The sequence below is a fragment of the Peromyscus leucopus genome, chromosome 4 (assembly GCF_004664715.2).
Source record: "Peromyscus leucopus breed LL Stock chromosome 4, UCI_PerLeu_2.1, whole genome shotgun sequence".
Taxonomy (NCBI): Eukaryota; Metazoa; Chordata; class Mammalia; order Rodentia; family Cricetidae; genus Peromyscus; species Peromyscus leucopus.
Window position 1 is genome coordinate 35080206 of NC_051066.1, and position 26078 is coordinate 35106283.

At 40.0% G+C, this 26078-nt stretch overlaps 2 protein-coding genes across 3 annotated transcripts in view; one reads left to right on the forward strand and one right to left on the reverse strand.

Annotated features, from left to right (window-relative positions):
• The window catches only part of Galnt5 (polypeptide N-acetylgalactosaminyltransferase 5), a 47268-nt gene extending 31482 nt beyond the window's left edge, over positions 1 to 15786 (forward strand). The window contains exons 7-10 of the mRNA XM_028873872.2: positions 160 to 483; positions 4657 to 4737; positions 7015 to 7176; positions 10833 to 15786. Coding sequence (XP_028729705.1) covers positions 160 to 483; positions 4657 to 4737; positions 7015 to 7176; positions 10833 to 10973 — 708 coding nt within the window. The 3' untranslated portion in view covers positions 10974 to 15786. The remainder of the gene's footprint in view (positions 1 to 159; positions 484 to 4656; positions 4738 to 7014; positions 7177 to 10832) is intronic.
• A 2539-nt stretch (positions 15787 to 18325) lies between these two features.
• Positions 18326 to 25603, reverse strand: Ermn (ermin). 2 transcript variants are annotated; one of them, XM_028873697.2, is made up of 3 exons: positions 25177 to 25603; positions 24426 to 24518; positions 18326 to 20082 (listed from the first exon to the last, which is right to left on the reverse strand). In XM_028873697.2, the coding sequence occupies exons 1-3, from the start codon at positions 25415 to 25417 to the stop codon at positions 19571 to 19573; spliced, it is 846 nt and encodes a 281-aa protein (XP_028729530.1). In that variant the 5' UTR covers positions 25418 to 25603; the 3' UTR covers positions 18326 to 19570. The 2 variants fall into 2 exon arrangements, with proteins under 2 accessions (XP_028729530.1, XP_028729588.1); XM_028873755.2 differs by having other exon boundaries at positions 25195 to 25602.
• Positions 25604 to 26078: the final 475 nt, after the last annotated feature.

Sequence of the window (26078 nt, forward strand, 5' to 3'; positions counted from 1 at the left end):
TACTGAGTTTCCTTTTCTAAGGTGAAAGTGTTTCTGAGTTGGAAGTTCCACTTTTAGCAGGAAGAGGAATGTCTCCAGGTAGTATCGTGGCATTGTTATTTGTCTATGATTTCTGAACTGCCATTTGATAATCGGCGCTTCTCACTCGCTCCTTCCCAGGTCTGGATGTGCGGTGGTGAAATCGAGATCATTCCCTGTTCCAGAGTGGGCCACATATTCCGAAATGACAATCCCTATTCCTTCCCCAAAGACCGCATGAAGACAGTGGAACGAAATCTGGTGCGGGTGGCTGAGGTCTGGCTTGATGAGTACAAGGAACTCTTCTATGGCCATGGGGATCACCTCATAGACCAAGGGTTGGATGTGGGCAACCTCACCCAGCAAAGGGAGTTGCGCAAGAAGCTGAAATGCAAAAGTTTCAAGTGGTACTTGGACAATGTCTTTCCTGACTTGAAGGCTCCCGTTGTGAGAGCTAGTGGTGTGGTAAGTTAACATGGCCACTTAAAATCTTCCTTTGCAAAAACAACACAGAAACTCCTTCAAACATGCTTAGAAAAGAACAAAGCAATAGACTTTAAGCAACAGGCACGAAAGCCATTGAGACAAAGTATAAATGGGAGTTGTTAGAGGTGAACTGGGGAAGTCTATCACGTGGTCATGCTGACTGATAACTAAATATCACTTCAGGATATAGCCTTCATCTTTTCCTTTGGAAGTTGATGTTGAATGGAGGGCACGGATAATAAGAAGTGAAGTATGAATATAGAATATGATGACTCTTGTAAAGGAACAGGCCAGGGGGCCTGACTCCTTTTAAAGGCATGCTGTCAAGAAATCCTCTCAGAAGGTTTGAAGCCAGGCCCGAGACACGGTGCTGACCCAGCCCTGAGAGGTGGAGGCTCAGCTCCTACACAACTCAGGACAGGCTGGAGGCAGAACAGATACAGAGAGGGGAATGGGATTGTCAGGGTGTGAATGGAGAAATGAAGGTGGAGAAATGTAGCGTAGAGAATTGAGAATTGGTTCATGTGGGTCCTTGTGGGTAATTTCCTTCCTCTACTTCCTTTATCAATAGGGTCCAATGGAAATACAAGCTTTAATTTGGGTTTTTTTTTTTTTTTTTTTTGAAAAGTTTTGTTGAAAGGTTGAAAATAAAATAAAAAAAAATTCAAGGCACTAAGGGAGGTTTCACAAAGGGTGAAGTGAAGCAAATAGTTTGAATGGGGCCCAGTGCAAATGAAACTTCAAGAAGTTGAGACCCTGGGGTGAAGCCCTGAGTCCATCCGGGAGTGCAGCTTCCTGTGATGGCCTGTGATTGGAGCTCATGCTTACATTTGTGTTTAGTCTCGTCTATTGCTTTTCATATTTATTTACAAATATACCCAGTGGTTGTTGTTGTTATTGTTGTCGTTGTTGTTTTCGGTCATAGCCCTGCTCCCTTGTGTTTAGAAAGATCTCTAACTTGCCTATCAGTGTTCTGCTTTCTCAAAACACCCGTCTCTGGCTCTTCCTAGGAAACAGATGTATAAACCAGCAGCCTTCTCCCAGCCTGTCAAGTCCCGGGATAACAAAGACTCAGGAAAAACTATGTTGTTGTTCTCACCAGGGAAATACAGGGAGGGTATCAAAAACAGGAAAGTAGTCTGAATATTTGTTCTGATTTTACAAATTTTAATCAATAAAATACATGTGATCTGGTTTATTTCTAACAAAATGTTGTGCACAGTTCACAAGAGTACAACAGGAATTGGGGTAGGTCAAAGTAGCTATCACCTACTTTAGATAACTAAATAGGAAGAACAGCTTGGCCTTAGACACATCAAACATACCACTTCGATGTTTAAATTCCATCCTCCTAACTCAGTGAATTTCTCTCAAGAATCTCAACAGCATTACTGAACTTTGGCCACCAGAGGGCGCAATAAAACTACCTTTTGAGTCCCCTGTAAATTGCCACTATCTTTGAAAACCTCGCCACACACACACACACACACACACACACACACACACACACACACACACACACACACACACACAAAACCCAAAACCATAACCCCCCCCCCAAAAAAAAACATGCTAGCAAATACTGCGCATATATTTCAAAGCAACCTCAACAGACCCTTTTCTTCCATTTCCGTTCTTTGCTGTCACATGTAGATAAGTATTAAATGAAGACATCATCTGCTCTCTTCTGATAAGAGTGCTATTACCATTTTTAAAATTTGAGAATCCCCCCTCCCCCTGCACCCCGATTAATATCAAATATAATTCAGTAGACCATGACAATCAGGAAAAGTAGCAAGAAAATAATATCTAACTTTTTGTTTCTTGCTTCACATTTTCTCATTATTCAACCTACACATCTAGAAATTTAAGTCCATTGAAAATTTTTTATTGTAATTTCTCATAGTCAAAAATATTGAAATCAATAAACAGCTTCAACAGTAGTATTTTTCCTTTGCAGAACATTATTAGCAAACAGCCTATGCCTAAGATTTAACAATTATGTAATTAAATATGGAGTTCTCTACATTTGACATTGGGAAAATGAAATAATTCAACACAGAAAGTATAAAATCTACACAATACTTATTGTTGTTGTTGTTGTTATTATTATTATTATTATTATTATTATTATTACATTGAAATGGTTTACATGAAGGACCCAGGAGGAGAAATTCTTGCTTATGTTCCAGTGCCTTCCAAGGCCTGCAGGATGGAACTGTTAGAAATGAAACAAACGAACAAAAAAACAACATAAACAAAATAAAACAAAAACAACAAAACCATCTAAACCTTCCCAAACACTTTCTGGGCAATGTTAGTTGTTCCACCAGGAGTCCACAGTCAAGTAGACCTGGGAAAGAACACACTGTGTGTCCTGAGCACCCGCTGTGTGTTCTCACTTGGAAGGCTCTGAGAAGTTCTGAGGGAAGGCAACTTATTCAGCTGTGTTGGAGCCAGGGTTTTCCAAACTTATTTTATGGTAGGATAATTTCTGAATGGTCCATGAAGACAAGGGACTCATTTCTCTGATAGGACCCAAAGAACAATGAGGTTTTCCATTTCCTTCTTTGCAGTCCAGAACTGGCTCTACCCCATGTCTGTCCGTCTGTTCATGCTCCCTGAACTTAGAGTACCATTGCATCTTTTCTGCATGCTGCTACTGCTCAGACCTACTGATGGCGGGCAGATGTGCCTGTATTTACCATTTGAAGCTGTGAATGGAACATTTTGAAGATTTTCTTTTAATGGAGATCCGTCCCCCTAGAATTCCTGTGTCCTCCTGAGTCAGACACCTTAGAAATTACGAATCAGGAAAACTGATATTTCCTTATATTCCTTAAAGGCCAGGAAGGGTTCCTAGCTCAAGCAGGTAGGGCATACTTTTATTTCAAACCCAAATGAAGGTCAGCGTGTGACTTCACATTCTCAGAAAGCATCTTTTCCTCCCTGTTCTTGTAGATGAGTTCTTTCTCCAGTACCCACGGGCCAAAGGTCAGTTCAGGTTTTGTCTTTCTGAGGATGAGCTCAGTCCCAGTTCTCTGACTGGTACATGCCCACATCTCACACTCCCCACAGGTTTCTGTGAGGACATGTCTTCCTACTTACAGAGTCCAGTAATCCTTCTCATTGCTTCGTTTGCATTTTTCTGACCCCACAAATGACTCCCTACTTATCTTCAAGCTAAGAAAGTCACGCTTTCACAAGTAGACACCAGCCCGCTAGACACCCTGCTACAAAATCTGGTGATCCTGTGGCCAACATGGCCTCCATTGTTATGGCACCCCATAAAAGCTGACGAAACACAAACATGGTTACAACCTCCCAAGCTTAGCAGGCTTTCCTGGAACATGCCTAATTTCTCCTCTACAGAGCACCTCCAGCAAATTGAAAAACCTAAATTGCATTATTAACCTACCTTCCTGTTAGTCCTGCCCAGGATGTCAGAGAAGGCATGGGAATCAACATTCTCTGCATTAGATGGTGACTGATGGAAAGCTTCCTCCATATTTGACCCTGTAAATTCATTAAAACCCTGAGTCTGCAGAAAGGGCCTGTATGCCTGGCTCTGCCTTCGCTTTCCATGACTTGCCTGCAATGAGTCGTAGCTTGACTGAGTCATTAGGAAGAGTCTGACAGGGAATCAACCGGAATCTGCTGTTCTCTGAAGGACTCAATTTATCTAGGGTTCAGTGCCCAAGAAATCAGATCACTTAGAGGGGTCATCCAAGAAACCACAGCCTGTAACTCTTGGCTTGATGAAATTAGAGGTGTGTGCACTGACTTTTAAAATAGGCATTGGGATATATTCAAGCCAAAAAAAAAAAAACCCTCTCCTTCATTCCTGTAGCAATATTTGCTCACTTTCATTCAGCATTCCAGGAAGGAGTTAATGAGAAGCTGCTGTTTGTTGCCACTCCGGCTGAATCACAGGCTGACACCGACAGATTGAAGCTGTGCTCTGACAGGATCACCTTGTGTCTCTACTAGAGCTGTGACCAAGACAGTCATCTGCTGCAAACTTTTGCTAATCTATTGACTATCTATTAACCTTATGGTAGTCAACCCTCTACTTTCGATATGTGTCTGGATGCTTTGTTATACACTAAGATATGTTTGTTCTTAATGAGCATTTTGTGTTCTGCTTCTTAGCTGGTGAATGTGGCCCTGGGCAAGTGTGTGTCCATCGAAAATACCACAGCCACGCTGGAAGACTGTGACGGGAGCAGTCAGGTAGACTCAGCTGGGTTCTCTGCTCCTCAGTCGTGGACAGGAATCATGACTGACAAGCTTGTTGCTCACTTGACGATTGACCTCTGTCCAGGAGAAATCCATAGATGTCTAAATGTCAATGTAATCAATCGTCTGGTATAAGGAAGTGCCACTCGACAGAGAAGCAATGTAAAGGGGGTGGGGGACTGTTGGCAATGAAGTCATTGCTCCGTGATGGATTTAGTCTTGACTTTTCTTCTTGCGAAACTGGCTTAGCATATGCCATCTTAAACCTTTGTAAGTAGCCGTGAAGACAGTGCCTCACTCTAAAGCTGAAATGAACTGGCAACACACTGGAGCTGGTAACGACTACCTAATGCTGGGACTCTGTAAATGTTGGTGGTCATGATACACACAAAGTGCCTAGGACGTGGCTGGCAGGATGGCTCAGTGGGTAAAGGTGCTTGCTAAACAGGCCTGAGTTCAATCCCAGAAACCCACACGAAAGTATACAGAAAGAAGCAGTTCTACACTACTCCGCTGACCTCCACAGACCGTCTGTGGCATGCATGCCTACATATAAGTATCACACACGCTCATGCACATAACAACAATAATAAAATTTAATGTTTATCAATGGGTAGAGACCATGTTTCTAAGCAGCCATCTTGAGGAGCCCATTTTATTCTCTGATTACATTCCTCTCCTCCAGTATCTTAAGGGAGTGATGGACATGCCCTAAACTATGATCCTTGATGGGAAGCCTTTTAGCAAAATGATCACAAAATCAGAGCGCGTGAATAAGAGGGAGTGGAGTGGGGCCAGGAAAAACAGAGAAGGACTCCTCCTGTCATGCTGGAGGTGAGCTCCAAATGATTATGCCTCCCTCTCCGGCATCTGCACCCCACATGGGAATGCTCTCTGCTTTGGATGCTAAATAGGATTCACAGGAACACTGATTCATGTGTACAATTCAGCCTCCAGATTGTGGATTGTGCTTTGATAGACAGATCATTTTGTGATGATGGCCTCATCTTGCTGCCTTACTTCTTTGTCCTGATATAAGCATCGTGGTTTTTACCTTGAAGCATATCCCATTTCCACATCTTAGTCCCAAGCTGCCCCGAGAAGAGAAGACATATCTGTCAGCATAATTCTGCTGTGGATTATAAACCTGAAGCCAAGGAAGCATTTTCATAATTAGGAAAGAGATAAAATGATAAGTTTAAAGAATCAACTGGAAAAATGAATTTTACTTATTAACAATTCACAATGGAGATAGTCATAAATTATAGAAAAACCAACTGTAGAGTTAGTTGAAAATATATGAAAATAGTCAGTTATCCATTCTTTTAAAACTATCACCATAGGAACTTAGCATACCTGTAAAATCAATATTTCACCAGAAATTCAGCTTTTGCTCTTGAACACCAATGACTTGGGAAGGTAAGACCAAAGTATGCATAGTAGAGCCACTGCATTCCAGAAAGCTCCATCACAGTTTAGCTCTATTGCTCCTTTTGAGTTTCTCTTACTAGTGGTTTGTTTGAATAACAAAAAGGACAAGATGTAGAGAAAGCTAATTCGGTTGAAGCAGAACTGATGAGGTTTAATACCTGACTTGTATTCATCTAGAACACTCAGAGGAAATGAAATACTCAGCTCCACCCTCAATCCCTGTCCCTTACTTAACTAGAAGTTTTCTTAGGGTTTTACTTTAAACCCTTTCTAAGGTGTGGTCCAGCTTACCTTAGTCACTACATGGCCTCCTATTCCGCTGTCTGTCCTTGGTTCTCAGACACAGAAACTCCCACAAATCACCTTGGGAGTTTGGTAGGATAGACTCTCACTCACAGGGCCCATGATGGGGCCGAGAGTCAAGATTTCTGGGTAGCACGATGTTGATTCAGGGACTACACTTTGAGTGGCGGGATTTGCCACCATGTCTTTAAGATGACCTTTCAGTCTACATTAAATCCCAACTGAAGCCAGTCATGGTGACACAGACCTGTGATTCTAACTGTCAGGGAGGCTGAGGCTCGAGAATCACAATTTTAGCACTTACTTGGGCTACTGACCTAGACACCTGAAAATCACTACAGAAACCAAAAGAGATAGATAGTCTTGCTATCCAACAAAACAATGAGGAATATGACAGTGGGCAGGTTAAATAATACACATACCCATCAGATCAGGGCATCTACCCATGGTCTCACCTATTGCTGATGAAAGTCTTTGGCAACATCCCCAGCCTCTGCTTGCTATCTGAATGGTCTTTCCTGTGCTCATTCTCTACAGCTTCAACAATTTAACTATAGCTGGGTAAGACTTATTAAGCATGGAGAGTGGTGCATGGCGCCCGTCACTGATCAAGGATCCCTGAGACTCCAGCCATGTGATAACAGAGACAACAAACTCAAGTGGCTGCACAAGTCAACCTCGGGCTTTAGTCCAGAGCTGGTAAGCAGAATGCCTGTGCCACCCCTATCCCACCAAGTCAACTTGCAGTCGAAGGGGACAGAAAACTGAATATCAGCCTCCTCAGCAGTATAAGAGGCAGTATAGAGGCAGTATAAAGGTTCATTCAAGGACATAGAGTTTCTGTAAATATTTAATGTTTTGTTTTTATTTTTGGTTTTGTTTGCTTTTTTTCAAAATGGATGTCAAATGAGTGATTTAAATCGAAGGCACTCATTTCTTGCCATTATATTGCTACCACCATCTTAGATTCTAAAATCCATTTCAATCAAAATCAACAATGCCATATGTATTTTTGAAACTTATTCTCATTGGTTAACAGAAGAGCCTAGAGATGGAAGCCACGGAAAAAGCAAGAAGCGGCATGCTTCCTGCAAGTGCTGCTGCTTAGAATGGTTCCAGCTCCCCTTGTGCTCTCCCTCCGGGAAAACGGGTCTTTTCCTCATCCCTGTGTGGCTCCACAGAAAAGACAACTGATTACAGGAGGCTGACTGCGTGTGTGTGTCTGTCTTGCCAACTTTGCATTTGGTGATAACACATCACCTGTTGAAAACAGGCTCGAGGAGACTGTTTCCAACACAGTTGTTATCCTAACAAAACACCCCAGTGTGACTGTATTTATCCTCAAAGTCCATTCAGTTTCTCTTGGTTGTGTTTGCTTAGGATTCAAGGAAGGTCATCAGCTTTGTCGTAGAATCTTGAGATAGTAGGCCTAGTCTCAGGTCAGGACTGTCTTCTCAAGTTTCTGCCATCTCACTAGCATGCAGTCATCAAATGCCTTGCGGGCATTGGTGTTGTGGTTAGAGGTATCCTCTGAGCATGCCTAGCAGAGATGGTCTTGACTATGGTAATTGGTGTGGGAAGCCCCATCTTAATTTTGAGGGGGACCGTTCCCTCAGAAGGGGATCCTGGGCTGTGTGAAGCAGAGAAAGGAGAGCTATGTAACATTTGTCCCTCAGTCTCTGCTTCTTTTCTGTGTAGGAGATGTGACTATTTCTCCCAACTCCCACCACTGTGAGTTCCCCCACAGTTGTGGGGTGTAATCTTGAACTGTGACTGAAGTCCCCTGCTGTCCCTGAAGTTGTTCTCCTCAAGATTTTATCACAGCAACAGAAAAGAAACAAGACCCAGGGCGATACAGAGATCATGATTCTGCCCAGAGCCGGCCCCAAAGGAAAGCCACTTTATTTTGGGGGTGTCCCTGTCTGTTAGGTTGTCCTTCTTTTGCTGTCTCATTCAGTCATTCTCTTCCTACTCAGAGCCAAAATCAAAGCAAGACACTCATTCTCCAGCAGTATATTTTAATTTTTTGAGGGGGGAGGGGTTTTGAGACAGGGTTTCCCTGTGTAGCCCTGGCTGTCCTAGAACTTGCTCTGTGATGAGGCTGGCCTCGAACTCACAGGGATCTACCTGCCTCTGCCTCTGAGTGCTGGCTGGGATTAAAGGCATGTGCCACCACCCCCAGCTGTATATTTTAATGGGGGGGGGCACGCTCTTCTTACTGATAAGGGTTATTATTGTCAGTTGATACTGTCAAATAGAGAATTATTAGTGTATAAAATTCTCTTTTCAGTTTTTATGCTTTGGGGGAAATTTCATGATTATCTATCGACTCAATTATATCACACCTCCTACTTCTTTAACACTGCACTGTGGAGGAAAGAAAGAGACAATGAAAACCAAAGCATCTCTTCTCTGAAGAAGTGACTCCTGGCAAGGATACACAGTGAGCAAGTACTTAAGAGTAGCTCTTCCCCAGTAAGCTGACTTGGAAGAGATAATTAACTAAGATAACAGAAACTAGAAATCTGTCTGTGATGCACTACATAGCTGCCCTCTGCCATTTGGTCCCCTTGCGATGTGTCTATATAGTCACAGAGGTAGATGGCCTGCTCTCTCTCTCTCTCTCTCTCTCTCTCTCTCTCTCTCTCTCTCTCTCTCCTTTTTCTTTTTTCTATTAACAGTCATCATACAAACCTGCTGAAGTCCCTGGCTATCGCTTTAGAAAAAGACCTTAAATCAGCAGTTCTCAACCTATGGGTCACGACCCCCTGGGATTCGAATGACCCTTCCGAAGGGATCACCTAAGACGATCAGAAAACATAGATATTTACATTATAATTTGTAACAGTAGCAAAATTAGAGTTATGAAGGAGCAACAAACATTTTATGCTTGGAATCTCCACAACATGGGGAACTGTATTAAAGGGTTGCAGCTTTAGGAAGCTTGAGAACCACTGCCTTAGACAATTAAAGGGAAAAAGATTGAGTCAGCTCCATTTTAGAGGTCTGAGTCTACCCTAGATTGGCCTTGTTGTTTGGGGTCTGTGGTAAAGCACTACATCACAGGAAAAGAATAGGTTAGAACATGGCTCCATTCATGCCCAGAAAGTAAAGGAGAGTACAAAGACCACACAGTGCTCATCACAGACACTGCCCAGTGACCTATGAATCTAAGCCTCAAACACGTCTCAAAGATTTCACCATCCCCCAACAGTTGTACCCTGGGGACCAAGTCTTAACACATCTTTGGGGGAGGAGTGGCCTTCAAGATACAACTAGAGCAGTCCCTGAGATATGTAAGTCTTAAAGAACAAGAGAAATGGAGAGAGACTGAATAACAGGAACCTCTTTCTTTTTAGAGTTTAACTCTAGATAACAATGACTTGTTGAAATGATAGACTGCTAAATTTGCATTGTAAAGTGTTCCCTAAGTCAGTCCATCCCCCTACCCCATACTCTGGACTTTGCCGCCCACTCAAGGTGTCACATTTGGAGCACAGCATGGAAGGCTTCCCTATTGCTGGTCCCTATGAGTCTATAGATGGGAAGGTAGTGATTTAGTTACCTCTGTCTTCACCACAGAACATAGACAATGCTGAATGATTTGCTTCAAGGCCACCTACTTTGCACAACTTAAATACACGATGCAAACATCGTATTTCCAAGGTTCTGTAAGTCATAATATTTGCTTTAGCATGAAAGTCTCCCCTGTTTGGGTTTAAAAAAGTATATTAAAATAGCTCATTAATAACTAATCATGGTCATATTTATGGAAAATTGAGATTTATGAGTTAAAAATTATAAAGTAAATTATCTCTCACTTTTAATAAATATTGAGCAACATTAAGGTCATCTGAAATACCCTCGTCTTGTTCTAACTAAATCTGAACATTTGGCATTCTATATTGTCAGAGCTTAAGTGGGGAGATCACAAATACAATGTATCTAGCATTTGCTAATACACATAAACATTCTAAGATGTGAGCTGGATTAATAAATTAATAAACTTGCTTCCTGACATACTCCATGATTTTTGCTTTGCCACCATTAATGAAGTAGTCATTCAGTATATTAAGTGCTAACCAGACTTTTTCCTTTAAATGATACAGTTATCAGCCATATCACTAGAAAAAAAAATGACTGTTTGCTTCCTGCAGAATTAAAATTTTTCAGCTAGAGAAGCTGGATCAATTAGTTTGAGACAGAGACAAATTTGATGTTTTCCAAAGCTTGTGCTTATGTCGCTAATTTAATTTAAGAGAGTTCCTGGGAGAATAAAAATACAATTTGCTTATTCTGTCTTCATATGTCAAATTTAGTCTTGTAGTTCACTCCCATATCCTCTTTCTCTTCAGGTGGATCACATTGTTTTTGAAAACTATCAGCAGTTGTTATGTATGGAAGGGAATTTTTCTCAGAAGACCCTGAAAATGGCCACTTGTAACCCAATGGAACCATATCAAAAGTGGAAATTTGAAAAATACTATGAAGGCTAAAGAGGAATGTTTTATCTGGTTAACCCCCCACCAGATTCTGTGAAAATCAAACCCAAGTTGGTGACTGTATTTCTCTCCTTAGTCATTTAAATTTTCCATTTTAATAGCATTTAAATGGAAGATTTTTTTTTTAAGCACCAAAGGATAACTCAGGGAAACAGGCCACCACTGGACTGGAATTCTTCGACTCTGGGTGGCCTTTGGAAGTGTTTATGCCCTGCTCAGGGCTGTGGTGCATACTGCAAGTCTTCCTCATGTGCTTTCACAGGTAACCAGAATTGAAGACATGTCATGATGTCATGATCATGACTGCTAGTTGAGCAGTTCTTCTGGCCCATGAGAGGAGGTAAAACCAACTGGATTCTGCTTTCATCAAATTCATCTACATGGATTCTCACACTGGGAAGACGCAGCTAGCTGCACAGAGACACTGACCATGTTTACCTGAAAGTGTATAGCAGTACTGATAACTCTCCATGACCTCTTTCTAATGGGGGTGTTGATCTGGATGACCAGAAAGTTTTCTTCCAAATCTGAAGCAGTAAGGGAAAAAAATTAAGTGGAAAGGAAGTAGCCTTCATGTAATTAATTCTGTGTGTTCTTTCCATTCGTTTTGTGCTTTTTAATAATGCTACATTTTAAAACAAAACCTCGTCATAGCAGTAATTTCTTAGGTTTTTGTATTTCTTTAATGTAAAGAAAGATAGGAGTTTGGGTGACAACACACTGTGTTAACTAAACTTGCACTTGATCATGGAACATCTCAACACAGAGTGAGAAGAATTGATAAAATTAAGGCAGAAATGATACAGAAGAATAGGACAAACCTTGAAATACTAAAACAATAAAAATACTACACTAGATTTACCAATATTCACTTGGATGAAGTATGCTAAATACTCTAATACATGCCAAAGCAGACATGAATTTAAAAGGAAGAAAAGGAGGTGAACAATTTGAGGAGATAGTTGAGTAAAGACTTGTCCCAGACTTGACAAAATAAAGAAGGGAATGTGGTACTTCTGAGGGGGAAAGACAGAGCAAAACCCTCATGTGGACCTGAAACTAACACAGGCCAGCCATAGAAAGCTAAATGTTTCTTTATCCAAACTGAGCTCTCACATTAGGTATACCAATCCTTAAGCACTGCAGAAGAAAGCTTAGGGACCATGCTCTACTATAATCCTTTTGGTAAGGAAATTGATGTTAGGAGAAAAACTGCCCATCTGAAAACTCCTACAGACCAATTGGGGTGAACGGGGTAAGAATTCAAATCTCTAGGTGTGACTCAACCACCAGTTTGATCTGAGTTTGCCCACTGTGGTCCTTCAAAAGGAGATAAGCCAACTTCCTTACTGAAGCTTCACCCCTTCAGACTGGCCATGCTTATTCTTACTGGTGGATTTAAATCTTTGTTCACATGATATTATGGTAAAACTGAGCATTTTAGTTCTGGTTTCCTATTTGACACTTAATTTTATCTACCAATTAGTTACCAAAAAATCATGACTATCAATGAATAATGGGAAAGAAAACATTTTTTCTTTATACATTTACAGCATATACAGTATATTTAAGATGTTTCATTCCAGTAACTGATGATTAGAAATGAGATAAGAGAATATTTTGAAAATGAGATAATTCTTTCTAAAATAGTCATATAGGAAGAAAAAAACAAAAACAAGCAAACAAAATATACAAGTCTTTGCTAATGAGCTAATTGAGTCAGTGACTAAACAGTACACTGAGTGATCCATGTCATTTTCATGTAACTGAGACACCTTGAACATCCCCCTGCCCTCTGGTCTATAGAGTGTCTATTTTATCCAAGGACAGTTTCTTCAAAGAAAAATCAAGTCCTTTTAGCAACAGATGAGGCATGCTTTGGATCGACCCACCTTTGTAAGTGAAGAAAGTAAATGTTTTTATTTTTTTTCCCCAAGAGAAGCTTCTGTGTAGCCTGCTCAATGTACTACCAAACTTTACCCAGAATACATATTATATAAAGTTACCTCTGAGTACTGTCAGGAGAACAAAGGCTTTGTTTGAAACATCATGTATTTATTTAGGGGTAAAATTTCAACAAACTCTCTACCATACATTTTTCCACTTACCCTAAGATGCAAGGAATTAGTCATGAGTTAGGAATCTGTGTGGGCCTCGCCTTGAAAGTACTGACTGATTCTCAAATCTACTGCCAACGTTTCTTGAAGCATTATCTCCCAAATTTGTTTTTAGAAGACAAGAATTAGTGTATAAATCCTACTACGGCATCTTTTACATGTAATGACAAACCCTTGAGGTAACATTTCGTGGTCCAAGAGAATTCTCCAACAGGAGGATGGGTTATCAGGAGCTTCCCATTTCCTTGACTTGGCTTAGCTTATTGCCTTTTCTTAGAAATATGCCTATGCATCTTGTCAACTTGAACACGGAATAGCCTTGCTAATAAGTTATAGAACTAATTGGATCAAAATACTAACTTCCTGAATGCTGGGAGTGCTTCCTCACCCTTCAGAGTGCACACTGCTTTCTCTTTTCAACAGTTATGCAGAACCCCCCCTCCCCTCCCGTGGGATGACACAGCTGTTGTTGCTACGGTGCTGTTTTATCATGAGCGTCAAATTTGCTCAGTTCTGCTTGCTGACATTCAATTATCTGTCATTCACAGGACTGCAAAACCAGCCGTGCCATGATCGCAATGCATCATCGGCTTCCCCCGCACTACTTCAGAAGCGTTCTTCTAGATATTAGAAAACCTTCTTTCTAGTGTTGGCTTAAAGATTGCAAAGGGTCATGGACATCACTTAGAATGGATAAGACTTCAACATTCCTAGCATGTCCTAATTTCATGAATGGGCTTACAATGATTTTCAAGGAACTCTTGGGCAAGATAATGGGGTTGAGGCCTACTAGGTAGCACCAGCTTGCTTCTTGTTGTTCAAACACTTTCACTTTTATGTAGAACATAGCCAAAATGTCAGATCTTATGCAAAGACCCCAATAGCTCATATAAAAACCACAGAACTACAAGAAATGAAGGGAAAAGAGAAACTAATTATCATTGAGTGCATATACCCTCCTAGATTTTGTGTGTGCTGATCTTATTGGCTTGTATACAACTTTCTTTCCTCCATATAATAAGGGAGGTGTCTGTCTCTTTCTTACACTGAGGAAGGATGTGATCATCCCATTAACAACAGATAAAACCCAGAATAGAATCATTCTATCTGGTCTCCCAAAAGTATGCCCACTAGCACATGCCATGGCCATTCCTTTTTTAAAGTAATAGGGTTATCAATGTAGGCAAGCTCAGGTAAGCCCCCCAGGTTGTTCATTACTGGTTTCAAGATAAGGAAATGAGGTTGGGTAAAAGCTTTTTGGTCTCTCTTGAATGTTTCATAACCAGGAAATCAAGATTGGGCTTCTCTGTTGAGCAGCTGAAGTATAGATGTTTGTGACAACCCTCATAGCTCTTGTGTTGATTCACCGTCTTGATGTGATGGAAGACTTCTCCACCTGCTGGACCAACCTGACAGAGATCTAGAGAGCTGCTTCACTATGAATCACAGTACCCAACTCCCTTCTACCCTTTCTCCCTTCCAACCTTCAAGCAAAACTGACAAATAATTCATTTTTAACAGAGATAGAAAATAAAATTTTGGAAACCCCTTCAATTTAAAACACAAGCCACAGGCTTTAACTTCAATTCACTTTACAGATTGTATTATAGTGATTTTACAACTGCCACATGGGGTATTCAATGATTGCTGCAAGCCAACTACCTAGGAAAAGAGAACTGATAAACAAAGCTATTGTACAGAATGTTTATTTTTGACAAATACTCATGCCATGGATATTTTGCTTAAGCCACATAAAGTGTTATGTTGCTCTGAGATTGGTGGATGGTGTTTCGGATATTGGGGTGTCTGCATACATTCCTCAGTGAGGATTGGTGGATGGTGTTTCAGATGTTGGGGTGTCTGTGTGTGTTCCTCCGTGAGGCTTGGTGGGTGGTGTTTCATATGTTAGGGTGCCCGCGTATGAAAGAAAGTAAAAACAATCCATAGTGCAGATTCAATGTCTGTTTTAACCTGAGGTAAAAACTGACAATTACTGTCTCCATCTGGTCCCTTTGCAGGTTTATGTGAGTTCTCCATTGTACAAACACAAACCAATGTGGAAATTTGCATTTTCCAACATGAAGACCAATTTCAAATATGTGGAATTCCTAATAATGGCAACCACCATAAAATGAGTGAAAACAAATTCGTTTATATTGACCTCTATCTGCCAGTTCAAAGACAGTGGTTAAAAATGAGTACACAGATAACGCCTTTGTTTTATATGTTGCAATTAAAACTAATAAAATATATTTTAAGTTTTACTTGACTGTTTGAAAACATCAGTTGTGAAAATATACACCTTGTGTGTGGACATATATTGTGTGTATGCAAGTGTTTCTTTAAATTGGGAGGGGATAAAAACCCTAGGTATTGTGTGACAACATAAAGGAATACAGCAATGGCAAGGAATCTTCTATACAGTGTTTCCAATGGACTCGCCCTGTCTGCAGTTTCTCTAACACGAAAGTGAAATTAAATTACATTTGTGGAAGGCTATAGGATTCTATACACACTTTAATTCTTAAAAAAAAAATTGACAAGATTTTTCTAGTTTTATACAAATTAACTATAGGAAGTGGTCATTAAAGAGAGAGAGAGAGAGAGAGAGAGAGAGAGACAGACAGACAGACAGACAGACAGACAGTTAAGGCAAAGATCAAAGGAATGATTTTGCTACTGATTTCCTTAACAAGTTTGTTAATGGGAGAACAAACTCATAGAAGAAATATTTGAGTTAACTGAGTACTTCCAAATAGTTACCTCTTTTGTTTCTGATCAGCTAAGGTTATTTATACAGAAGGAATCAACTGAATAACTTTAAATTTCTAGGAAAATATTAAAAATACTTTCAAGCTTCATTTTCAATATTCTCCTGAGCTAGAAGCTAGCTACCAGTGTCACTTGTTGGTACTGTGTTTTCCCTGTTATCTTATCTTCTGGGTGATTGACTTCTGGTGCCCACTACACATGTTTTCTCTCTCTCTCTCTCTCTCTCTCTCTCTCTCTCTCTCTCTCTCTCTCTCTCTCTCTCTCTCTCTGTGTGTGTTGATTGTTTGGCTTATCCTTCCCATGTGTCTCAAGATTTGAACACACATTTTGCTCTTCTACTATGTCATGATATGCTATTCTAATATTGGAAAGTATAACATTTGACATTTTGGATTTTATAACCCTTTTGTTATTATAAAACAATGAAAGTTTGGGCTTCAAGAGAAGTGGATGCTTTTCTCAAATCATTAAACACATCTCTTATTTATTATACTCTAGAATTTTACCTTTTCTAGAATTACTTATTTTAAATGTTTTCCTTGGTCACTATGAAAAGCTTAATGTCTGTTCCTCAATCAAAAATATGCTACAAGTAGCACGTCATGTAAAAATTTAGAAATAGCTGGGCGGTGGTGGCACACGCCTTTAATCCCAGCACTCAGGAGGCAGAGGCAGGCGGATCTCTGTGAGTTCGAGGCCAGCCTGGGCTACCAAGTGAGTTCCAGGAAAGGTGCAAAGCTACACAGAGAAACCCTGACTCGAAAAACCAAAAAAAAAAAAAAAAAAAAAAAAAAAATTAGAAATATCACTATCAGTGTGTCAGAAGAGCATAAGTGCATAACCTCAATGACTACAAAGAGAAACATGTGTTTTTCATATTGTTGATGCCAATATGCATCTAAAACAAAAATCTTACTTTCTTCTAAAGTAATAGAAGTTTTTCATTTACATTATATATCTAAACACCAGAAGTTCTTACAATTTCATATATAATCATTAAAATCTTTTAAAAATAAATAATGCACATTAACTGTAATTAGGTGTTCTTGTACTTTTTTGTGAAGTGGCATTCTTAATTGACTAAATAGCTGCTTACATGGAAAAAACTCTCATTAAATTCTAAAGAAAGAAGCTTGGAAACCTGAAACAAAGAACATAAACTTTTATTGAAAATAAATAAGACCAGGTAGTTAGTTCTTTATTTAACAGCAGGAAGGTAGGTAGATGATAGATAGATGATAGATAGATAGATAGATAGATAGATAGATAGATAGATAGAGACAGAAGCTGGCAAATTCCATGTCTTTAAATATAGCATTAAATGAAAGGTAAATCTAATTTTTACAAAGAAGTAAAGCTGTCTTTAATTCCCATTGATCTGGCAACAAAAGAGATTTAAATCATTCAAGAAATTTCAGCATTCACATAATCCTCATCAGGTATCAGGTACCAGAGTTGTTACCACCCTGAACCTTGAATCATAAAGTCTCAGCTAAACCTTCATGCATGGTTATCTATTAATAGTGATGCAGATGAGTTTAAAATGTATTAATATATACTGCATGCAATAGGAACAAGACCATTTCTATTTCCAAATTACCAAGACCCAAATATCCACCTACCATTACCATGTTACGCAAGTGTTAACTCTGGCCCTGCTGTATGTAATAGAATATGGCGATGTGCAATGATACCAAAGAATGCTACCAAATGTGCTCCTGCTGCTGCATTACCTTGTCCATGAGCGTGAATAATTTCTCAGATGAACATACCTTAAAACAGTCTTTGTGGACAGAATGTTTTAAAATTGAATTATGTGGTAAGAGAACACAGCTAAAAAGTCCGAGTTTGTGGAGTACCGTATATGCTAATATCTTTATCATGTTTCTTAGCCATACACTACTCATCCCACTTAAACTCCATGGGAACTTGTCAGTTATGTCTAACAAACAAGCCATCATGTGGGTAGATTAACAGGGTAGCCCTGTTACATAAAACTGTGCTTTGAAGTTAAGTAGAAAATAATAGGGCTCATCAGGAATCCAGGAAAGCAAACAGGTTGTCTCTGTAGAATGATGAAAGGATCTAAATTAGAACAGGAGATTGTCCCAGTCTATCAATCTCCTACCCAACTTTATCGAAAAAAGACTAAATTTTTCTCATTTTATTTGGAAAGCTTGCATTTGTTCCAAAAGAAATTAGCAGGCTCAACATTTTAAGGGTAACAAATCTTACATGGGCAGGGTGAAGAATAAAGAAGTACTTCAGTCAAATTCAAGATTGAGTCTTTTAAGTACTCCATAGTAGTATGTGATACTATGGAAATATATTATATGACCAGGAAGAATTAAGAAACCTGCTATGAGAATACGGGGATTTGTTACACATAAATAAGCAATCGTCTAAGTAGGACTAACCCAGGCTTTTGCACCCAACGAGAAAGAAACAAACAAAGGGTTGATAGCACAATGAAGACTGTATTACATTCAGACAATAAGGAATTGTCTTTTATTTGGACCCAAAAGATATTTTTATCTGTGGTAACAGAAAGTTCAAAGCAATACATACAGAAGCACAAAATGAAAATTTGTGGAATAAACTCTCCAAGAGTATAAATATACTCTTTTCATAAATATTCAATGCATTATTTGACATGTTGGTTGGAGTGAAGCTCCACAAGTACAATTTTAAGCTTCTTGGTTTAGGCTTTGGTCCAATAAAGTATATATTCCCCACCACTATCAGCTTTTTCACTAAAAATATGGATGCTCACACCCTACTTCTAAAATAGTCTAAGATAATTATTTGCATTTTCATAGTAACTAGTACAGTTATGACTGCCATTGTCTCTCATTTCTAAGCAAAGAAAATGGTTTTGAAATACTGTTAATACAAGAACGGGTGGTAATGGAGTAAGGCATTTTCTTAAAATTGTGCTAAAATTGCCATTTTTATTTTTAATTATTTCCATTGTGCTAGACAAGATTTTGTTTTCAGTAACAAAAATAAAGCTGTCCAATACAATTCTCTAGTCTATTGCTCACCAGTCATCTAGCCCCTCCCTGGAGCAACTTCACAATGGATTTCATTCATTTTGAAAGCATAAAGCTAGCACTTTAGCACACAGAATTCTGACTGACAATTGCTCAGGATTTTAGTGAGGAAATTCACTGAATGGTGACACCTAGCAAGGCAATCTGTTGAATTTTCACTCAGTAGATGCCAAGGAAAACCACTTAAGCCACGGTATTTTTTTAAGATAAACAGAAAGGAAAAAAAAGTTACTGGCAGAATCTATAAAAAATAACCATGTTTAATGGAGGAGGGGTTTAATCCCAGGCTTCCCATTGGCCTGAAGAAAGAAAGACACCAAAAGAATTATGGGAGTCACATGAACAGTTCTCCTTTCCCTTGACTCTCTTACTATTACTACTTTTAATGCCAAATCATGCCAGACTTGCCTTTGGGACAATGCTTGCCACATAACGCTATATTAGTTAACTTTTTAAAAGCAAACACCCAAGAATTAGTCTAAAGCCTTTTGATTTGAGGTTGCCAGAAGGAATTTTGTCTATGGTTATTTCCACGTTGCTTTAGGGTGAAAAAGACATTAAGCTTGCACATCTCGCCAACATGGCACCTCTAGGCACAACGGAGTTAACCTTTCTTTAGCTCTCATGCCGCTTCTCAGTCCCTCTTAGTTTATAAGTGCATCATCGACTCAAATTCATCAATTCTCTGTTTGGTGTTCCCTTTCCTGATTTTCCGATAGGATATCGTATTGTATCTGGAATAAGCATTCCTGGAGATATCTCCCTTCTTTCCCAACACGGGCTGCTCGTCAGGGGTCCCTGGCTGGGAGCCGGGGCTGCTTAGCGGGGAGTCTTCCCTTGCATGGTTTTCCTCTTTTAACTGAGAACCGTCGCTGTGATTCCTCTTAAATTCTATTACTCGAACTTCATCTTCGTCATCATTGCAGTCGTCGACGTCTTCCTCATTAATTTCTTCATTCCAAACTTCTGGTTCCTCATCACATTTAGAATGCAATATGTCAACTGGAGTAGATTTCCGGAACCCCAACCACTCTATTTCTGTTGCCTGGTATGTTGTACTGTCATCTTCTCGGTGCTCTAGAGGTTGGTGGGCGATCCTTTCCTTCTGTGTATTCATCTCTAGGTCACTGCTGCTCAGAGGAATCTTCTTCCATGGATGCCCTGTAGCAAAATGGATTTGTGAGTCAGATGTGCTGGGGTTTCAGAGCACCTCACTGCTATCCTGTAGTCCTCTGACTCATTCTTCCAGACAGTCAGATTTCAACTTGTGCCTTATGGACTGTGACTCTGGGTTGCCTGATAAATCTAGACAATCAAACAGGCTTCACAGTCAAAATAGTTTGCAGAACACTGCATTTCATATAGTTTAATAAATATCTCAGAATTTATGTTTTTTAAATGCTTGATGGATATTGTATGTCTTCAGTAATGTCTACAATCCAACCTCATTCAATTGGAATTCTATTGTCATAGACTGGTGTATTTAGTAAGATTACTGTTCTCTGAGGCACACTTAAAATTTTTCCCTTGTCAAAACTAGATATGCATATATATGTTGAGTGTGTGTATATGTATATATGTATGTATTTGTATCATGCATGTGTGTGCATGTATATATTTTAGATGTATGTATATGTACACACTCAGTACATCTTTGGAATTATTTTACATCTACAAACACATCCTTCAAGAACAAAAAATACCTCAGAGTGGAAAGCTTTATTATAATGTAAAAATGATGACTACCTGTGTCTAGTTACACTCAGAGTAATAACTTTGACATTTGACACTGTCCCTTGAATGGTAAAGAAGAGCAAAGGCTTGGACTGGAAAAATGGCTCAGTTGTTAAGAGCACTAGTGTAGCTGAAGTTTTCCTTGTCCCGGCTCCCTAGGTCTCACAGTCTTGCAGCCGCTGAGACCCAAATAAACACACAGAGGCTTATATTAATTAAAACTGTTCAGCCATTAGCTCAGGCTTACCACTGACTAGCTTTTACATAAACTCTGCCCATTTCTGTTAATCTATATGTTGCCATGTGTTACATGGCTTTACCTGTGTGCTGTTACATGCTGCTCCATGGACAGCTGGCGGGCGTCTCATGACTCAGCTTTCCTGTTCCCAGAATTCTCTTCTCTGCTTGTCCCGCATACACTTCCTGCCTGGCTCTGGCCAATCAGCATTTTATTTTTTAAACAATCAGAGCAACACATTCACAGCATACAGAGTGATATCCACAGCACACTAGCTGCTCTTCCAGAGAATCCAGGTTCCAGTCCAAGCACCCACATGGTACCTCACAACCATTCCTAACTCTAGTTCTAATACCCTCTTCTGGCCTCTATGGGCACTAGGCATGCACATGGTATACAGACATACATGCAGGCAAAGCATTCATACACATAAAATAAAATGTATACAAAAATGAAAAAGTATAAAAAAGAGCAAAGGCAGCCTGGAGAGATGCCTCTGTGGTTACAGGTACTTGCTCTTTCACAGCAACAGGTTTGGTTCCAACAGCCACATGGCAGACTATAACGTGGTCTCACTCTACTTCCAGAAGGTCAATGCTTTCTTCTGGCCTCCAGACACCAGGCAGGAGATAGACACTTACATACATACAAACAAAACACTCATGTACATAGAGTAAAGCTTTTTAAGAAAGATGATCAAAGGTCTCTAGATGTTCAGAACTCATATGCTGACAACTGAGTCACACCCATGGCTCAGGATCTTCTGCTGACCTATAGGGATCTAGATCTAATAATTATGTTGGGCTTCTATGTATATAACGCTAGATTCTCCTGATGTTCCAAATGACAGTAACAGATTATTTGGTACCATGTTGTGGCTTTTAGAAGGCTTAAGCACTATAATCATTGGTTTCCAAACAGCTGGAACATCTTAGCACACTTCCCTAGTATTTCTTGATGTATAAGAATTATGAAGGAGCAGAAGTTTCCTGAAAAGGCACACGTGGCGGGCTTCTGTGGAAGACCATCTATCCACGGGGAACAGGGCTAGCGTGTGTGGCTTCCCCATTCTCTTTCTAAGCAACAGCAGCCTATAAACAAAGTAAAAAGCAGTTGTCAACTTTGTTCTCCCTTCATAGTTCTCCCTGTAAGTCTGTTTTCATCAAAGGCTTTTATTTTTCCTCTGAGTCCACATTTCCATGTGCTGTGAAAAAGACAAGTAGGCATGTATTACCACCCACACTAGTCCTAAACAGCTGCTGTCAATCCTCCCCTTGATATTCGTTACATTGCAAAAAAGTGGACATGGATATTTGCTATGATAGTAGGCTTTGTTTTGTTGTGTCTCCCCCCACACACCAAAAAATAAAATAAAATAAAATAACACACACACACACACACACACACACACACACATACACACACACGATCCTTTTTTTCATATACATGACTCAGGCTTAAGACTGTCAAGAATAAAATTCATCCTTCAATTTAAATTGATTAGTGTTTTTCCTCAATATTTTTAGCATCTTTATACTCTTAGCAGGCATATTCCCTTAGGAGACTTTACAGCTGTTTGCCATCTTGAAAATAAAAGGCACGAAAACCAGCGCCTCTGTCACGGAGTAGAAGCACACTGTGAAAAGACCCACAGGCTGGATGACCCAGAGACCTAGGATAGAACCTACCATGACTGGAGGGGGAAAAATGGCAATGTAATGATGCCTAATGACATTATGCTATATTCATAGATTGGTGCCTAGCCCAATAGTCATCAGAGAGGCTTCATCCAGCAGTAATGGAAACAGATGCAGACCCACAGCCAAATATTAGGCAGAGCTCAGGGAATCCTGCAGAAGAGGGGGAGAAAAGACTGTAGGAGCAAGAGGGGTCAAGGGCACCACAAGAAAACTCAGAGTTAACTAACCTGGGCCTATAGAGGCTCACAGAGACTGAACTGAAAACCAGGGAGCCTGCATGGAACTGAACTAGGCCCTCTGCATATATGTGACAGTTATGCAGCGTGGTCCTCTTGTGGGACTCCTAACAGCAGTAACAGGGACTGTCTCTGACTCTTTTTGCTGGCTTTTGAGACCCTATTTCTCATACTGGGTCATCTTGTCCAGCCTTAACACAAGGCAAGGTGCTTAGTCTTACTGTAACTTGATATGCCATGTTTTGTTGATATCCATGAGAGGACTGCCCTTTCCTGAACAGAAAAAGAGGAGTGGAGAGAATTGTTCCCATTGGGGGGTGGGAACAGAGTCGGGGGTCGGGGAGAGAAGAGACTGGAAGGAGAGGAGGGAGGGGAAACTGCAGCCAGGATGTTAAATAAATAAATAAAAAGAAAAAAGAAGAAGGGAAGGATTTAAGCAGAGGCAAATTCAGTAGTTCCCTCACTCTCCACTTGATTGAAAGCCAAGATCCTAGCAAACTGTTTTTTGCAGCGGGTCCCCTGACTGATAAAGAAGCTGTAGGTGGACAATGGTGAGCCCTGCCTTGATAGACTCATCATATTAAAATCAGAAGGACTGGGGCAAAAAAGTTATGTAATTCATTTTGCAGAGTCTTAACTTTTACAGACTACTATCCGGTGAGATAGTCTCCTGTAGTATCTCAGTAATATTGGCCACTGCTGGTAGCACTTTCCTATGACTGTTTACATATTGTGGGAGTAGTCTAGGCAAAGGGAGAAATTCAGAAATCCCCAGGCACAGCCCTGTTCTCCTTGGCATCTGCTATTTACATGGTGTTCTAAAATGCCCCTTTGTTGATTGCCCTGTGTTTTCCCTGGCACGGCCCTAAACTAAATTGATTGGGTGCTACATGCTGACTTCAATTTGGAGATAAGCTGTTTGTAGTTTCAAGAGAAGGAAAGAGTGATAAATTAACAGATTCCATTCTGCATTGCACTCAGGAACTATTTGAATGGAAATACCTTCTTAGATGAAAATGTCCATAAGATGTTGTACCCTTGTCTACTGACTTTACTAGACATGTAACATAGCCTCTTCCATGTACTTTTTGTCTCATAGTTGTGATTTTGAGTGAAGAGCACAAAATTAATTTCATCACTCTGGGGCACAGTTCTTTGACAAGAAATGGTTAACAATTCTTTCAGACAAAATTTTCCCATAGAGTAACTCATTTTATAAAGTTACTTTAGACTGAATGTCAAAAAGAGACTTTATGCTAAACCTGTTTCTGAATCATCCCAGAAGCTGCCTGATACCTGTCTGGAGCACCAAATTGAAAAGAAAGCTTGATTTAGGGGGCTAATCTATCAAGACATGGCTATCACATTGCCATGCCGACCAGTCAGACTAGTTCATACAATTTGGGGCTTGAGCCACCTGGAAAACTGGGTAAGGTGGAACCCACAGAGAATGAGACTTGTATTTGCCCAAAGCAGTTGAAAGATTTTGAAGTCATTGATTGGAACCACTTCTCCACAGCACATACACAAAACATTGCATGCAATGTTGTCATCATATCTAGCTGAACAGTGTTAGGAAACTAGGATTCCTGTTACCTTCTCTGAATGCCATGTCCTCAGCACTTGCTTCTTGGAGAGAAAGATCTTTGATGGCCTTGTGAACAACAAAGAGGTTCTCTTCTGAGTTTTCTAGGGGAAAACACAAATACTGTAACAGTGACAACATATATAGTTAAAGGTTCACAAATGATCAATCCCGATTCTAGGTGATGTCTTTAGTTTTAATTATGATTAGTAAAAGTTATCATTCTACTTTTCTGATTCTTTTTAAAAATTGATTGTGTATATTTAGTAATTAGCTTCCACAATTAGAGTCTCTATATATGTGTGTATAGATATTCATATTTATACATTTATATATATGCACACACACACACACACACACACACACATATGGCTTCAGACCTCTCTAGACATGAACAGAAGGGGATCTTAAAATTCTGAGTTCTCTTTTCAAACAACAATGGACTTGTGGGTCTGACAATAAATAGCAGTAGTTAACACTGAATTAACATTTAGAAATTATTCTAACAACTCAGTAAAGGTGGTTACTATTATTCTGCTTTATTCTGAGTAAAAATGCTCAGGTTTCAGCAGAGAAAACTGGGATTTCAGAGTTACCAGACAAACCTAGATTATGAGTCTTTATGATAGGAATCCCCTATTGGGATAAGGGACTATGGTTCTTGGATCCAGTTTCTTAGTATGATACGAGTTTATATAAAAGGGGGGAGTCAAGGAGGCTTGTAAATCAAAACAATTAAGCTGAGAAAAGGAAATCCTTTACCGTGGAGACTCTTCTCACCTGCAGGCTCTTCGGGTAGCACGCTTCCTTTACTGTTTCCACTTTCTTCTTGACTTCCTCTTGCAGGCACATCTTCAAGACTGGGTTCAACACTGTAATATGTCTGGGTCCCCCCTGCGTCAGCTGCGTCCTTGCTGGTTTGACTGATGTGCTGTTGGTCATTATCAGGTGGTCTGTCCCCGTTACACTCTGTCCCGCTCAGTGTCTCAGGAGCGTCTGCCATGATGTTCACTGGGGTCTGATTTAGGGAAAGCAATTGAGAAAGTAAAGGAATGGATCTTGGAGGTCTATTGCTGCAGGTCCTACTGTTCCAAAACCTATCCTAAAAACATAAACTTTCACTCTGACATCATCTAATAACAAGATTTGTCCTAAAGGTTTTCAGGGCTCACAATGAATGTGATAGGGTTTGTCCGTTTGGTAGCCAACCCAGGAGCCAAAACCAGCCAATCAGCAGCCTCCCCACCACCCCACAGCCCCGCTCTTAGAATTAATGTTGCCCTTCGATTTGCATAAACAAACAATCTGAAGCAATCAGGCTTTTGTGTTGGCATGCGGAGGGGGACTTGCAGCTTGTCAATCCCCCCTCTGGGAACAGAGATTTTTGTCCCTTTCCATAATGGCCCATTGTAATTTTCCTTGTAACAGGAGCCACCATTGTTCCCAGGCTTTAATCCAGAGAGAATGACCACCTTGAGGCACATTAGTTCTGTGTAACCAGCTTAACATTTCCAAACAGATTTGGTTCGAGTAAAACCTTAGCTCTTTTGTAGGGGACAATGGCATCGTTTCTCATTTATTAAAGAATAAAACCAGCTTTTCAAGGACCTGTAAACACGACAACTTGATTGTAAACGACTTTGGCAACAGATTTCATGGTATGT

Excerpts from the sequence above, each read along its gene's own strand:
- Ermn (XM_028873697.2), bottom strand. The coding sequence starts at position 25,417 with ATGGCAGACGCTCCTGAGACACTGAGCGGGACAGAGTGTAACGGGGAC. Across the intron at positions 24,519-25,176 it reads AGGTGAGAAGAGTCTCCACG|AAAACTCAGAAGAGAACCTC; the intron begins GTAAAGGATTTC and ends GTTTTCCCCTAG. Across the intron at positions 20,083-24,425 it reads GGACATGGCATTCAGAGAAG|GGCATCCATGGAAGAAGATT; the intron begins GTAACAGGAATC and ends ATTTTGCTACAG.